Source organism: Leptonychotes weddellii, chromosome 4, assembly GCF_054177405.1.
Source record: "Leptonychotes weddellii isolate Sample4059 chromosome 4, ASM5417740v2, whole genome shotgun sequence".
Lineage (NCBI taxonomy): Eukaryota > Metazoa > Chordata > Mammalia > Carnivora > Phocidae > Leptonychotes > Leptonychotes weddellii.
The window spans coordinates 130,779,754-130,797,587 of NC_138372.1; the positions used below are offsets into that span (position 1 = coordinate 130,779,754).

General features: G+C 38.3%; 1 protein-coding gene across 1 annotated transcript in view; it reads left to right on the forward strand.

Moving 5' to 3' along the window:
• Positions 1-4,215: 4,215 nt before the first annotated feature.
• The window catches only part of SLC26A7 (solute carrier family 26 member 7), a 109,350-nt gene continuing 95,731 nt past the window's right edge, over positions 4,216-17,834 (forward strand). Inside the window, exons 1-2 of the mRNA XM_006742779.3 lie at positions 4,216-4,742; positions 4,883-5,189. Of these exons, the coding sequence (XP_006742842.2) occupies positions 4,997-5,189 (193 nt within the window). The 5' untranslated portion in view covers positions 4,216-4,742; positions 4,883-4,996. The remainder of the gene's footprint in view (positions 4,743-4,882; positions 5,190-17,834) is intronic.

Here is a 17,834-nt window from a genome sequence, read left to right on the forward strand (position 1 = left end):
AAAACAAAACAAAACAACCAAAAAAAAAAAAAGAAACAAAACCCCCCCAAAAAACCCAGAGCTTATTTGGGATAGAACTAAATGAATTAGTTCTAAAGCTGATGGGTTGTTTAGTATCACAAGGATTAGGATAAATACTAAAGAACGAACATTTTCAGTAGCAGATCTTGGCACAATAACTGGGAAAAGATGTTTAACAATTAGAATGTCTAAAAATTGGAAAGCCTGTTAATTTTAGTCATTAGAGGAATTAAAACAGTAGTTGGATTCAGGGCTGTACCAGCCTATATAAATTTTGGGTGAATGAGGAAAAGGTACCCTTCCTGGTAGATGACTTAATGGGAGTTGCTTCCTTTGTGTGGATGTATCCCCAGGCCAGTTACATGGCTTAGTGAGCAGAACATGGCCTTAGTTTCATAGCCTCTACTTTCCTTCTCAGATGGGAACCTTTTGTAGTGTCCTCTTGTTAGAAATACTGTAGATCAACTTCTTGAAGTAGGCATGAGTTTGGAGTGATGCTCTCTGAAATTTATGAGTCTATATTTCCAAGAATAATGTGTCCCAGTCTTCAAATAGATCACATTCAAAGAAGCATAATGCCACAATCAAAAGTAACCCAAGATTTTCAATCTTTACTAGTGTCTCTCAAAAACCATTGAATGTGGTGCAATTTATAACCTGTACAACATTTTTTAAAAGGCTCATTCCTCATTTGAGCCTGACTCAATTTCCTTGTACTTCACATTTTTTTCAGAGGTTCTCACAGTCTAACCCTCCAAAACTCTCTCTGAAACCCCAGTGCATGAGGTTTTCTCTTTTTTTTTTTAAAGATTTTTTAATTTATTTATTTGACAGAGAGAGACACAGCAAGAGAGGGAACACAAGCAGGGGGAGTGGGAGAGGGAGAAGCAGGCCTCCCGCAGAGCAGGACCCTGGGATCATGACCTGAGCCGAAGGCATAACGCTTAACGACTGAGGCCCACATGAGGTTTTCTATCTTTGTTTTGTCTCCTCCCTTTCTCCTCCATTTACTATCTAGTTTTTCCTTCTTCCATTCTCTAGACTCTTTAATACAAGAAAAAGGAATTGTATTGAAAAAGATAGAACTTTCCTTAGATTGTAAGAGAATAGGGAGAAGTTGAGCAAGTAAAAATGAAATCTCTTTCCCATTCTCTTAACTTTCTTTTTCTCTATACCTATTTTCCTAATTTAACATCACAGCCTGGAAACCAGGTTGAGACAGACTAAATAATTCTCGCATACTTTCAGGAGTAGGGACATTCATATGTTAATACTTTTTTGAGTGGGTCCTACGTATGTCGAGCTTTCTATTAGATCCTAAGGAAAAGAGACAAAACAAGTTAGGTGAACAATCCCTATTCACAAGGAATTTACAATCTCATGAGCCAAACTGAATAAAATCAAATGAAATAGATTTCAAAGAAGAAATACAATGAAAATGTGTGAAAATGTGACAGCTGTATACCCATGAATTGCTTCAGGGCTACTTGGGTGTTGGGTGTATAGTATGAACAAAACTATGGGGAAGCCAGGGAAGGCTTCATGGAGAGGTAGTATTGAGTAAACTGCTTGGATGAGGAAAAAGACCATGGAACAAGGGAAATCAGTAGAGAGATCTACTAAAGAGTCAAGTAATGTGCAGCAAACCATGAGTATACTTACCTGCTGGAACAGAAGGTCTAAGTAAGGTGGGAAACCTTTTTTCTCAGTGGGAATGCAATTCTCCCTTCTCTGGGCAACCATAACATTTCTTGTGTGAACTTTTATTAATTTATCCCATTCTGCTTTGAGTTAGTTAGTTATACATTTTCTATTTCCTTCATTAAATGTTAACTCCCAGAAAGTGGAGACAGTCTGCCCACCCCCACCACCCTACTCTACTTCTATAGCATGTCACACAGAATCTAGCAAATAGTTGTTCAATAAATACTTAATTAAATGGAGTTGATGAGAAGCTAGTCAGAGGTGGGTAGGGGAGTGGAGTAGGGTCACATGTTTGTGCTAATGAGTTTAACTTTGATATTGGACATCACTGGAAGTTCAAACATGTCAGGGATATAATCAAAATATTATTATTATTTTTTTTTAAAGATTTTATTTATTTATTTGACAGAGGGAGACACAGTGAGAGAGGGAATACAAGCAGGAGGAGTGGGAGAGGGAGAAGCAGGCTTCCCCGCTGAGCAGGGAGCCCGATGCGGGGCTCGATCCCAGGACCCTGGGATCATGACCTGAGCCGAAGGCAGACGCTCAACAACTGAGCCACCCAGGCGCCCCTAATCAAAATATTATTTTAAGAAGAAGAATTTTTCTGTCATTCTGCATAGGAGGTGGGACATATGGTCATCTTTTTATTGTATAAGTGTTGCCTGGACTTTGGGAAGAGATGTCTCATATAGATGATACATAGTACTGAACTTTAAGCTAATTTTAGTCATTGAAACTTTTGAATAAATATATTTAGTCTTTTTGAATTTTACAGGCTGGATCAAAGTACTCTGAGAATCTTGTGGGTGTGAATAAATTTCTTCATAGGATTTTTTGGTATTGTTGATTATAAATAGGAGTGATTCCATGCTTTGGAGTGAGATGTTGCCATGTTTTAAATAATGTGCAAGCATATCAAATTGGAAAAAAGTCTGGATATTGGAATTCCAGATTTATACTTAAACAAAGATTTTTTGGAAAGATTTATTGTATTTTTTAAGAGTTTTTTGATTGAAATACAACAGAACTATTTTATCAAACTAATTTCTCCTCCTTCCTGGTCTTAGGATGTTTTAGAACATTTGCTGATACTAATGTATTTAGGTACTTATATACAGATTCGTCTTCAATTCTAAAAGTCCATTCATGTGAATTCTTTGTTATAAACATTTTTTTTTTAAAAAATGATTGAAATTACACAAATCAAAGCTGTTGCTTGGTGACTTCAGTCAAGCTTTTTTTTTAAGTTTGTCAGTATAGATTTGGAATTTATGATCTGGATATGTTTTGAAAAAATATCTTTAGTGTTGATTTTGATTATAGAAGTAATACATACATATATATCTTTGTTTTATATACTGAATGTAGTATATAAAACAAAGTTAAAGATTGCTGTTTGTGAAGGAAAAGCAATGTATCATCACTATTAAGAATGGATTTACCGGGTGCCTGGGTGGCTCAGTTGGTTGGGTGTCTGCCTTGGACTCAGGTCATGACGCCAGGGTCCTGGGATTGAGTCCTGCCTTGGGCTCCCTGCTCAGTGGGGAGCCTGCTTCTCCCTCTGCCCCCTTCCTCGCCCCCCCTCACCCCCGTGAGTGCTCTCTCTCTCTCAAAAATAAATAAATAAAATCTTTAAAAAAAATGGATTTACTTATCTGGTGGTTTTACCTTTCATACCAAAGGATAGGGTTAAAATACTATGACTCAGTCTCTAAGGGGACTCAAAATCTAAGCTAAGGAAGAGTTTGTAAACTTAACATGATGTAAACAATTGGAAAATGCAAAGCAAATTCTATCCTATACATACGAACGAAGTGTACCTTCATCCCTACGTATGTGGGATTTGTTGTATTTATAAAGAAAGTTATTTTTGTACAGATAGAAAGCCATGTGATCTTTGGAAAGCTGAAAGAATAGTTCTCCACCTTAATTTAAAAACAATGGAAAAAGGTACAGCAGAGGACCTTGGATGTAGCCAAGGGCTCCAAGTACTCTGTTATTCTGAAGGCTTTCAGAAACCAGATTTCTGCTCACTGGATAAATTGATATTAAAGGGGCTGCAGCAAACTTGTACATGATATTCTTTTTCTTGGCTTCACAATTTTAGTTAATATATTGGCTTTTTGGTTGAATTCCAATGGCACAGCTCATAAATGCAGGGTTTTTCTTCTGGGGTGGGGGAAACAATCATAAAATAATAATCTTTGACAGCCTGTCTGTTCTATTATAAAATGTAACACCATATCTAAAAAAGAGAAACCCCCCAAAGGTCATGTGAAAAGAGGGCAGCACCACAAAAAAATCTGGGGACACTTCAAACAATAGTTTGAACCATACATTATTCCTTGAGAAATTCCAGTTACAATAGCATGAGTGTGAGAACTAGATTATTTGGAGAAATAGAGAAAACTGAATGAACAATTTCTGAGACAGGGAAGAACTGTAGCCACAAATATTTGTTCATAGTGATCTTATTTTCTCAGCCCAGGAGATGAAATTTCAGTTTATGAGAACTGGCTATTCCGTTTTCTGCCTGGGCAGTGGCTGTCTGAATGTTTCTGTATGAATGAAAAGCTCATCTCCCAGGGAATAAAAAAAGATAAGGATATTTAGCAATACCCTCTTCTTTTTCTGAATTTTGTAGAACTGGCAGTCGTCTGATATAATGAAAATATATACTTCCTCAAAAAGTAAGGCTAGATTGTCTGAATATATTTTGCACGACAGACCCCTCTGGCAGTTTTATGTTTTTGCACAGCTTGTAGGGGAGAGACTGGACTAGTTTCCTGGTTTCATTAGCATAACCCAGCCCACTTCCAACACACGCCCAGAACTACCTCATTAGCCATTGGGATTGGAGCCAAAAACATAAGACTACAGTGAATATAAGGGGAATTACTGGCGAAAGAGCTCTAGACCAGCTTAACACTGAACCCATTACTTTTCCAAGATCAGAAAAATAATAATACACTAACAGGAACCATTTCCCCGTCTTGTTCAGATAAGGATTCAAGGTTTTAACCTATACCTTTTATCTAGAATAATTAGCTTCACCATAATAAGGCATACAGCCTGGCTGCAGATATTTAAGTGCTTCTGTTAATCTCTCTCTCCCTCTTTCTCTCTCTCCTTTATTGATTTATTTTCTGGATAGCTTTGACACGGAAAACCACAGACGAATTGGAGCCTGGCATTGAAAGGAGGTGTTCTACAACAATTTTTTTTCCTTGTCTAAAGAAGTTTACTTCTACAAGAGGGAATCTGAAAAATGACAGGGGCAAAGAGGAAAAAGAAAGGCATGCTGTGGAGCAAGATGCATACTCCCCATTGCGAAGACTTTAAACAGTGGTGTAGAAGGCGTCTACCTATTCTGGAATGGGCACCACATTACAATCTGAAAGAAAATTTGCTTCCAGACACCATGTCTGGGATAATGTTGGCAGTTCAACAGGTGACACAAGGTAATGTACTGCATTTGATTTTCCTGTTTTATGCAGAATAGATGTCACTTCGCTTTCTTGGAAGAGTATTAGGACCCAAGATCTGTAATTTAGCTTGTGAAATGGATAGTTGATTAACTCTGGGGGAAATAAGCACATTGAATATCTGTATAAACAGGCTTTCTTAGTTGTCTTTTTTTTATGTATTTTTGAAAGCTATTAAGCACTCAACCAATTTTTGAATGGCATTATTATGTATTTGCAATGTTAAAACTCATACTATGTAAGAGTAAAAGATCAGTAATTGTGGGAGAATCAGTTTTTATAGCTTGACCTTACTGATATAGTTTCTTACTTTCATGGAATCAAGCTATAAAATATCTCCTGGCTTGTACGTATCGTTTATAAACCTAATTAGCAGCACACAATTACCTGTTGTAGCCTTGAGAGTTGCTATAAGCAAGGAACAGAACTTTCTGTACATAAAGGAGGCTCTTTGCCAAGATCATTATTTGCAAAGAGAATCCTGTATGTCCTTAGAGCTTATGTTTTACTGTGCATGCTGATTTAATTCTGTATCACATTACGTACTGTATTTATTTCTCAATAAGAAATTTAAACTGGTGAGAAGTCTGAGTTTAACTTTCCCAAAGCAGATTCTAAGTGATACTCTGGATTTAGATAGGTGTTTCTATTGGTGAAAGCTGTAAGTTAAGTAGTACGTACATGTGTGTGAGCATGTGTGTGTGCACATGTGTTTTCCTTAAAGGTACATTTGTTGTATTATTATTAGTGTTTTGTTTTATTTATTTATTTATTTTTTGCTAATTCAAGTAATAATTTCCTATGTAGCAAAGAAAGGAACCAATTTCTCAACCTTGAGAATTTGGAACACTTTCCTTGGCATAGACTCTGTAGATTTATATTTCCTTGTAGTTTAACTACATCCCTGGCTTGAACTATTATTCATACCGTTAAATTATAAGCACTCTTTTAATTGAATTATTCTGTAGCTGGAACAAACTGGTTTGTGTATTTGTGTTTTTAGTATGATTAGGAACATCTGCACTGGTGGCTTTACTTTAAGATCCATAATACTATCTTACTTTATGGGATTCTATTTCCCTGAATAGTCTTATATCACATTTTTAATGACCATTTTGCCAATAGTGAAGCATGGTAATCTTTAATAAAAATACAAAGTAAATAACAGGTTAGGACATTTTCAGCCTTGTTTTTATTCAGTTTTAAATTCAAAATGAGACACTACTATGTACTTTGAACCTTAGGTGATTGAGTTCCAAGGGCTTTTTCACCAGATAGTTTCAGTATAGCTTATAAATTTATTTTGCTTTAATTTAATGTAGAGTGAAAGAGAAATGTATTTTTAAAACAATTTGTAGTTTCATCTCTGTAAAATACCAAGTTAATAGGGAAATTTGGGGATGTGATCAAGATGCCTGTCACACACCGTTAGCAATAGTATTTATGTATAAGTCCCTGGCAGTTAATTGTACGGCTTTCATTTGGATGTAGATTTTGAGGGATTTTGCTTTATGAGTCATATATTTCATTGGTTACAAAGAAACACATTGGCCAGCCCCTGATGGAGGAGAAGCACAAAGCTTACTCAGCCCTGTGTCTTGGAGTTATGGATCTGGCTTCTGGTTCTCTTGGAAAGCTACCAGTGACTGGACAAGGCTTACACCGCTAGAAAGAACTTCAGGGTTTTCATTGATGTATGAAAAGACTAAGCCTCCTAAAAGTACCTATTCTTTTAAAGACAATTCTCTCAAACTTTCTCAGGCTTATACACTATGGAGAGATAAAAAGTGAAATATAAGTAAATTACCATTGTTGTAAGGGGCCCTGTGCTAAACCCCCCTATTCATTATCTTCCCTTTTCCTAACAAAATCCCAAGAGACAGCAGTCTCTTCTCTGTTTTCCAAATGAGAAAATGGAGGCTTAGAAAAGCAAGTAATTTTCTCTGGACCTCATACCTGATAAGTGGTAGAGTTAGGACTTGATTCCAAAGCCAACACTTTTAACATTTTATACTTTATGCACTACACTGCCAAGATAACTAGATTTTTTCATTATACCAATGTTACTGGTAATAGGAGATATTTCTTGGGACAGGTATGAATATCCTTCCCTTCAAATTACTTTTGCATTTAGGTTTCATCCCTGGAGTTTTTAGACTCAAAGGTGAGCGATGAGGGAAATAACTACCATAAAATATAGAGTAAGAAAGGCATTTAGATATCATTAGCTTCTATTTATGTGGATATAGGCAATCATTATCAGCCCTATTTCTTTAGGAAAATCAGAAGAAAGGGGTAATTTTTGCTCTTGCATCATAACACAATAGAAACAAACACCTTTGAAGCAGCTTTTCAGTTACTCAGCATAGTTGAATTATATGCAATTGTTGAATTCAACATTTTTTACCTATAAATATGGACAGTTATATGGTTCAATCCAGTAGTTTTTCATTCTTCTCTCTCTAGAAATGCAATTAGAATTAAGAATAATGGAAACTAACTTTTGAATGTATTCTATATTTCAGATATTTTAAATTATGTATTTTAAATCACTTCATTAAAGATTTCCCTATTGTTACATATAGATGATTGTCAGTTATCATCATATTTAACTCATGTACAGCATTTTCCGTATTGATTATACTCTTTCTAAAACTTTCTTGTCTTGGTTTTGAGACATTGCTCTTTCATTTTTCTCCTCCTACCTCTCTGGCCTTCTCTTCTTGTGAGTCTGCAGATTTTGACTTCTATGCTATCCACCCATTAAGCATCCGTGTCCTGGAGGCTCAAACCCTGGCCTTTTTCTTCAAGAATGCTGGAGGCTATTTAATTGGCATAAGAGGTTTTTAACTACCATCATCCTTTGAATGAAACTTTCTTCTAACCTGAGATCCACATATTCAGTTGTGCAAACCTGGAATCTTCTTTTTTTAATTATGTTCACTTAGCCAACATATAGTACATAATTAGTCTTTGATGTAGTGTTCAATGATTCATTAGTTGCATATAACACCCAGTGCTCATTACAACAAGTGCCCTTCTAAAAGCACATTTGCAACATCAAATGCAACATTTAGTCTTCGAAAACAACTAACCAGAATTATAATAATTAATAATAATAACAGTAATTTTCAGGCACTGTTGTAAGAATATTTGACATTATGTACAAAGCTGAGGTTCAGAGAGAATAAATCACTTGCTTAAAGTCACACAGCAAAAGACTTAGGATTTGCATTCAAGTAGTCAGGCTCCAGGGACTATGCTCTCATCTTAGCTAGACTGCGTCTCACAGGGGCTCCCAAGAGTCATTTCCAACTCTCCTGTCTTTTGCCACTTAGCCCCCTAGCACACAATCAGCCCCTAGGTTCTGTTATTTCCAGTCCCTGATTATCTTTCCATTCCAGGTAGTCTTCCTCATGCCTCCTGCTGCGGCCCCAGTTCACTGTCTGAACTATTGCAGTCATCATTCTGTGGGCCTTCCTTCTCTCCTGTCTCCTCCTGTAGGCTGTATTCTATACTGCAGTCAGAATGATTGTAAAAATCTGAATATATCACTTCCCTGTTCAAAAATCTTCAATCCTCACTTTCCTTTAGGATGAAAGTCCAATTCTTCAGAATAATTTATTAGATCATTAATAATCTGGGCCCCTTGATACTAAGGTCTACTCAAAGAGATCTCTCCTCTGAGAATCCCTCTCAGTCTCCTGGGAAGATGTATGTTTTTTTTCCCTCCTACTCCCTCTGTACTTTTTAAGTATCTCTATGATAGGCCTTAACAGATTGTATTATAGTATTTCGATACAACTCTTCCCACACTGGTCTGTAGGCTTTGGAAACAAAGATAATGTTTTAATCTTCATATTATTACCAATTTGTATATTCCCTGTTGCATAGAAGTAGGTTTTCAATAAATATCTGTTAGAAATATAAAAAACAATTTAGCTCCTGCAGCCTCTGATTGTTCCATAGTAGCATGTTGACATTCGAGGAAGGAAATTAAATTTAAGTTCTTAGATTTTCAGAATAAATGCAACAGAGATACTAATAGTAAAAAAAATATATATATAAATATGAGTAATTAATTTCTTCCAATTCCTCTTACTTTCCTGAAGTTACAAACTTGCAGCCCTCCAGACAAATCTGGTAAAAGATAGATTTCCTTTGTCCCCAAACAGTGATAATTAATTTTTTCTCTGGCCAGCATCAACAAATATGAAGAGTTCATATATAAATCCAGATGCCTGGCTTCTCTTGAAAAGGGAGAATACATGGCTATACGGGGGGGCCCACATTCCCATTTGGCAAAAATCTGCTGGACTTCAGAGAGGCTCCCCCCTTTAGATAGGACATGCACTTTGCATTTTGCCACACTCTTCCTCACTTACCTGTGCATTGCAACCCTTCCTGCTAGGGTTCCTGTTAATTGCCCAGGCCTATGAATGTCTCAATTTGTTTCCCCTGCCAAGGCACTTTCTAATATGTTTTATCAAAAGGCCTCAAACTCACCCCTAAATAAAACCTTTACAGAGAGATTACATAAGATTAGTTTCTTAGCTTAGATCCATAGAACCTTTCGGTCTACATACCTGGATTAATGTATTACAATAGACTTCATTTCTATATAATCCTTCGTATTTTCTGTTAATTATTCTTTTAAAAAGTCCATAGGCTTTGCCAGACTGCTAAAGGGGGAGATTGCACCTCCCCAAAGTAAATAAAAGTGACTTCGTGTCCTTGTTTCAAAGGAAGAGAAACCTTAGACCCTCGTTCAGCATGTTCTAGTATTTCTTAGAAACAATTTGTATTTTAAAAAATATTTAATAATAAATCTGGAAGCTCTTATTACTACCATCAGTTATAGAAGCCATTAGAGTTTGTATCTATCGCAATATCCTTTAACTGACAATTTGTAGGACCTCACTACAGAAGATATTTTGAAGATGAGCAACATTGTAGAGACAGTCATTGACTTAAAACATGTCACAAATATGGTGGGCAAGCTAAGCAGTACAAGACTCTGGCCTCTAGGGTACGTGGCCCACATTCTAGCCTGAGCAAACACTTAGGGGAAGTGGTTTCTTTGTTTCCAACCTGAAAACTCAAGCACTGAGACAGGGTGGAGCCCTAAAATGCATGACTTGCCATGTAAGAAGCTAATCCACTGAGAAGGAATATGAGAATGTTTTGCCTTGCATTCCAAGGGATCACCTAGAAATTGTGTTCCCAAACCATGAAAATTTTATGCTGCCATGGGGTTGCCTGATGTTCAAACCACAGTGTTTTGGGCCGCAGACAAAAGATGGATATTCCTTATAATTATGCAGAATGTGTGGTATTACTGGCACCGAAACATATGTGTGGAAGCTGAGCTTCGCTGCACTCCTGAGGGCAGCTGAGGGACATGTGGAACACTAAGTGGAAATTCCTGAAGCATACTGCCTTGGGAAGATGAAAGGCTTGTCTGGGAATTTTTCCCTGCGTGGTCTCAGGCTTGAGGATTCAGAATCCTAGCATTAACTACGTATCTCTTAACCTACCCCCCTAGACTATTTCTTCCCGCTATTAACTTTTCTCTTCTCCAGAAACAAGGGCAGCAAAATATTGCCAAGTAAGTCCAAAGGATACTTGCCCTGATCCTTATACAAATATGCCCACAAGCTAGTAACTCTTTGCTGGCCTTTCTCCTCCATTTCCCTTTATCCTGTGACGCATCCTCACATTATAACTCCAGGCTTCATTCTATACATCTGGTTTTCTTTTTCTTAAATGTAAAAAGATGATGATGTTTATATTAAAGGGCCATTTATGTACTTCTGCACTTAGAGTAATGCTCTTTACAATATTTAGCATTGTTCCCATGGAAGAATCATGACCTTCCTTTTTAGGGTGTTGGACCTTAGCAAGGTTTGCAACAAAATAGGTTGGCAGTGAGTGTGAGGATAAAGTGTGTGGCCTGTATAGACTTCTGTTTTTGCCAGCTAGGATCCATCCTTACTTCTGTTAGTGACTATATCCATTTTTAGTATATGTGGTTTAGTATATGTGTATATGAGGTTGTAATTTTGACTCTAGTGATGGAGTCAAGGCCAGTTAATGGGCTGAGTCCCCCTCAACCAGATTCTCAACCTTACAGATCCATTGGAGCCACCTTAGGGCTTAAAAGAGTACTGATACCTGACTCCCATTATCAAGCAATTATCAGACTTCCTGGGAAGGGTTCCCAGACATTCAGGCATTATGTTTTTTCTTCTTTAAGTTGTCCCAGAATCTATTGTGCAACACTGTTGAGAACTGGATGCAGACACAGCGATTAGTCCAGGGGAAGCCTTGTGGCTCAAGTCTTGGTGGTTGGTACAATCCAGTACATCAGGCCAGCGACTGGTTCAGTCAGGCATGAGCTCTGTCACTTAGGCACAATGGCATGGATTTACTATGCAACAAGTCAGTCGTTTTTTGTTCAACATGATAATGGTAGTACAAATGACCTGAATGGTTCAGTCCGTCTGGATCCCAGGGTATGTATGGACCTTTCAAGAAGAGACACCTTTGTGGGGCGCCTGGGTGTCTCAGTTGTTGGGCGTCTGCCTTCGGCTCAGGTCATGGTCCCAGGGTCCTGGGATGGAGCCCCACATCGGGCTCCCTGCTCAGCGGGAAGCCTGCTTCTCCCTCTCCCACTCCCCCTGCTTGTGTTCCTGCTCTCACTATTTTTCTCTCTCTCTGTCAAATAAATAAATAAAATCTTAAAAAAAAAAAAAAGAGACACCTTTGTTTATAGGGGGACTGCTGGCAGGGAGGATGATGTGCCTCTGTAGCTTCCCGGGGTCTCCACAGCCTGAAAATGAAGCCAGCCCAGCAAAGAGCGTAGCAGAGAGAAACAGTCCTGATGGTAGCTAGCACAACCTCAACTTTTTACTTGCATGTGCGAACACATTTTTTAAATTGCTTAATTAGGTTTAAGTTCTAATCACCTTAACTACACATTTGAGTGTTGTTAAATTTAAATGTATCACACATTTTTTTTTCTAATTCTACAGAACCCAGCAAGATAAATATCACTGTACTTTATATTTTTATGAGAAGAGGAGTTTGAGGCTCAGAACACTAGATGATGTGCAGCTTAAGAGGGGTTCAAATCTGCATGTGCCAAGCTCCATCCCTCAGCCCTCACTGCCTTCTGTTCCCCAGTTTTGTTCGACTATAGCAGCCATAACCTGAGTAGGACTGGGGCTGACTGTGGGTGACAGAATGCCCTAGCTTCCCTTCACATCAGCCCCCCAGGTGCCCCTTCCCATGATAACACGTCACCTTGCTCGATGAAATAAAACCCAGAGATTCTGGTTGAGAGCAGAAGAGGGCTCTGCCACTGGGAAGAATTACCCATACTGGGGCTCCTGCTCTTTTCCTTGAGAGCTTCTCACTGCCCCCTGTTAGACGTGCTTCAAACGGGAGAGGGAGGGCAGATGTCCTTGAACGCTGGCCCTGAGCATCAATGAACAATAGCTTTTACCATGTGGTAGAGCACACGGATCAGATGTTTGGATGAGACTTTACTAAAGGCTAGGGGGCAATAAAAGTGAAGAACGGGGGGCGCCTGGGTGGCTCAGACGTTAAGTGTCTGCCTTTGGCTCAGGTCATGATCCCAGGGTCCTGGGATCGAGCCCCACATCGGGCTCCCTGCTCGGCGGGAGGCCTGCTTCTCCCTCTCCCACTCCCCCTGCTTGTGTTCCCTCTCTCGCTGTGTCTTTCTCTGTCAAATAAATAAATAAAATCTTAAAAAAAAAAAAGTGAAGAACGGAGTGCCACGGGTCTGTAACCAGGCTTACTCATCTTCACGTGGTTTATTCCCCTTCATCTCAGCTCTGCTCTCCTGTATCACAGTAGATGCCATCTCTAACCCTAACCCCCCTGCCCAAGGCACATTTATCCTTTGCCATTCCGAGTCCAAGAGAAGGCCTCCCTGGAGCTCTTCTAACTTTTCTGCCACTGGAGATGTCTGCCCACCAGGCAAGACTTTATGCCCCTCCGTAGCCATGAGCTCAGCAGCATCGGTCTGTCTCAGCTTCACCATTTCTATAAATAAAAACCATAATAGCCTGTTTCTCTAGCCTTTGTTCTTGATCATCTTTTCCCCTATACGTTTTGTTTCTCATGAACTAATCCATTTCCATGGCTTCAATTGCCACTTTTCTGCTGGTGAGTTGTAAAAATATATTTCTAGCTCAATTTTCTCTTTTTTGTTCTAGATATAAATATCCAGCTACCTATTGAACATCATCTTAATGTCTCCCAGGGACATGTTTACAGCTGGACACATCACTTTGCCCTCTCAAAATCAATCCTTATCCTCTATTCTGTATTATACTGAGAGTCACCCCCATCTACCCAATTGTCTATACCAGAAGTCTGGGAATGACCCTTACTGCCCTTCCTGCTTAACAACTGTATTCAATTGAGGAGGTTCTCTAAATTCTTTCCTCTTAACATCTCTCAAATATACCTGATGGCCATTGGCCTTGTGACCATTGGTATTAATGGTATTAATAGATATTAATTAGATATTAGACCTTGGTATTAATAGATATTGTACTCTTGTACTTAATAGGTAATTTTTTATTTGCTGAGTGCTTAAAATATGCCATAAATTATACTTCAGAATAATCTAAGAGTTTGATACTATGATTATCTGCATTTAAAAATTTTTTATTGTTATGTTAATCACCATACATTACATCATTAGTTTTAGATGTAGTGTTCCATGATTCATTGTTTGTGCATAACACCCAGTGCTCGATGCAGAACGTGCCCTCTTTAATACCCATCACCAGGCTAACCCATCCTCCCAGCCCCCTACCCTCTAGAACCCTCAGTTTGTTTTTCAGAGTCCATTGTCTCTCATGGTTCGTCTCCCCCTCCGATTTCCCCCCCTTCATTCTTCCCCTCCTGCTATCTTCTTCTTCTTCTTTTTTTCTTAACATATATTACATTATTTGTTTCAGAGGTACAGATTTGTGATTCAACAGTCTTGCACAAGAAGGAAAGTGGATTAGTTTGCTTGTAGTGCCAAGTAATACAGTTTCTATAAAGCAGAGGGAGTGGTTTTTTTGTTTTGTTTTGTTTTCAAAAAAGAGGCTTTTTTGTTTTATTTTATTTTTCAGCTAGGGCAGTTGTAGGTGGTTGCTTTAGATGAAAGTTATCTTCTTAGCTATTTATATTTTAAGTACATAATAAGATTTCCATCTCCAAGGGACAGAGAAAGGATGTAAGCTTTCTCTCAGAAGGACTTTAAAGGCATATTTGCTCAAATCTAGGGCATTTACTATTTAAGTTTTAAAATTTAATTAATTAATTAATTAATTTTTTATAGAGGGAGTCTTTTGATGTTTTTCTTTCTGGCTCCTGAGCCCATGCTCTTATCTTAATTAAAAGCCACCATTATTCCTTCCATGCCGGTTAGAATGTCTTTTTGTTTATAGTTTTGTCTCTCTACTGTTTATTTCAAACTACAACAAAAAATTTTTGAGTTGGATAGTGGGGATCTTTGTCTTAAATTCCTTCAGCTACACCTCTGCCAATGGCTTTTGGACCTTTTTTGGTGTTTCACTCCATAGAATACCCTTGCTTCACAGTATCTCACTGGTCTCTCTCTCTCACTGCCCACACCGTCTTTCTTCTCATCCCTTCCCTCATGGCTCCCTGGAACTGAAACCACAGGTGTGTGTTTACTGACTTGTATCATGTTGGGAGCCAGTATTGAAATATCAGAAGAGTTCTTTTTTAAACTGAGAGGTTTTTCCTCTTCATTTAAATCTAATCATCTAAAAACAAGTGACTCATATTCCTAAATGGACACCATAGGCTGAAGTTTATTGGTGCTTGTACCCTTTCTATGGGCGTGGACTTTCCAATTTATCATATTCCCCAATACTTGCTATTCTTTTACATCAGTACCACTTCATGCCTCTTATTCATCCTCTTCAGATCTGGGGCAGGATGTTCTCAGGTTCAGCTCAGGGACACCATGATTGTCCAAATTCATGACAGTATTCAAAAGAACAATATATTTACTATAAAAGCAAACATTATTTAGAAGGGAGTTATGGCTATAAATAGCCAGCTTTTCTCTCATTAGACAGCATTAGACTTCTGAAGATGTTTTTCAAAGCCCTTCAATATTTGGATCTCACTTTTCCAACCACATCTCTTCTTATTCATCCTGTGTTGTGGTTACACTGAACTGCTTCGTGTTCTAAAGGATCATACTCATTTTGCCTCCGGACATTTACACATACTGCTTCTTCTTTTTTTTTTTTTTTTTAAGATTTTATTTATTCATTTGAAACACAGAGATAGAGAGAGAGCGAGCATGAGCAGGGAGAGAAGCAGAGGGAGAGGGAGAAGCAGGCTCCCCACTGAGCCAGGAGCCTGATGTGGGGCTTGGACCCAGGGCCCTGGGATCATGACCTGAGCCGAAGGCAGACGCTTAACCATCTGAGCCACCCAGGCACCCCATACTGCTTCTTCTTAAATGGGTAGTTTTTCCCCCCTGATTCACTCTATATAGATTATATCTTCACCTGATTAGATCTTAGCATCTATCAGGGCTGGGATTAGCTCAGTGGTTCTTAACCTTGGCTGCATATTAGAATCTCTTTTGGCACTTAAAACCTGTGCTCAAACCCTAGACCAATTAAAATAGAATTTTGGAGAATTTAGGGCAAATCATTTAATTTCCTGGTCCTTAGTTAGCTTCCTCAACTAATAATAAAGTGAACTAAAATGAGTTGCTAGGGTTGAGAATTACAGGCTTTCACAAAGCGTTTGATACCTCAGTTTTATTCTGCCATAGTACTCTCATTTGTCCACTTAACTAACTATTGCTTTTGTTTTTGATTTATATTTGATTTCCCCCCTAAGTTACAAGTTCCTTGAGGGCAGGGACTATTTATAGTCTAGGGTGATCAACTATCCTCGTTTCAGCAATCAAGTTCTCAAGTCCTGGGAAACTCTTTCAGCTCCTATCAAAGTATTTGACACCTAGTAGTTACTTAAATGTTTGTTGACAGTGAAAAATCGTAACTGAGATGACAGGACAGAATTTTCCTATGTCCACTTTCCTTTTAGTGGCTACTCTCCCCATGGAAACTTTTAGTCTCTTACTGTTTCTGCTTTATCAGCTTCTAGGTCTGTTGATCCTGAAGATTCCTGGTCATGGTAATTTTGTCATTTTCACTCTTGTGAGCTCTCACCTATATAACAAGCTATGTATGGTATGAAAGAATGATGTGATTTGCCTTAACCCCCTCTAGTGATTAGAACCAATGATCTTTGATTAACAGTCTTTGTCTGTGAACCTAGAGAATGTGGGTCTATAGGAATTTTGTTTGCATGTAGTTGTGGTTCTTGAATATATGTAAATTTACTCTGGGAGACCCACTTGTAATAATCGCTTAGCCCTGAGCCCACTGATGCTTTGAATCAGACAGCTGATTATACTGTGGTTTGCTAATAACAATTCTAAGACCACCACAAACCAGTTACCAGAGGGAAATAAACTTTCATGATTACCCACACAGTTTGGGTTTGATTTCTTATGTGTAGTTCTTGGAAGTACCTAGTGCCACCTAATTATTTTGTTTTCAAGAATACTAATCTGTCTTCCTAGGGTACTTTATTCATTTCTATTAAAAAACATACTTGAAAGAATACACAGTATTTTGCTATGTTCTTGGAAAGAGACAAATACATATAAGACAACAATCCAGCCCACAAGGGCCTTATTATTTTTCCTTCCTCAGAAATTTGTACAAAGTATATGAGAATATGATCTTGTTATTCAGCCTTGAAGATCTCAATCTGGTGTGGGTACGTAAGGGTGGGAACATTTTCTTTTTTTTTCTTTTTTTTTATTCTTATGTTAATCCCCATACATTACATCATTAGTTTTAGAGGAAGTGTTCCATGATTCATTGTTTGTGCATAACACCCAGTGCTCCATGCAGAATGTGCCCTCCTCAATACCCACCACCAGGCCAACCCATCCTCCCACCCCCCTCCCCTCTAGAACCCCCAGCCTGTTTTTCAGAGTCCATCGTCTCTCATGGTTCGGGAACATTTTCTTAATGAAAGTTTGTAGAGTATTGGTTTCAGCCACTTTCTGCTGTGAGTAGGTTGTTTAACCTAGGCAGCTGCCAAAGAATGTGTTTTTATTTAGGAACATGAAAAGTAGTACGAGCCCATCTATATAACATAACATGAAATGAATTGTTGGTGGTAAAAACTGGACCAATATAGAGATCCAAGTGGCAGTCTTAAATAGCTGGCAAGACTTGATTAGTATAGATGTATGGTAGTATGTGAAATGGCATTTTAAGAACTCAAGTCCTGCTCATCATTCTTTCTCTGGAGAGGATCTCAAGAGCGGTAACGTTTAGGGAAGGGCAGCCAGTGTCCCACTTTATCTGCTGTATTACTCTTTAAAGCATAGCTCTAGCTAAACTGGATTGTATCAAAAACAACTTAGATCTGAGATCAAAGAGGTATTCTCTCTTGTAAAGCTAAGGTTTGGACGTGCTTGTGAAAAGAGAGTGAGAGAAAGATGTATCAGAGCTTACCTTGAGGCAG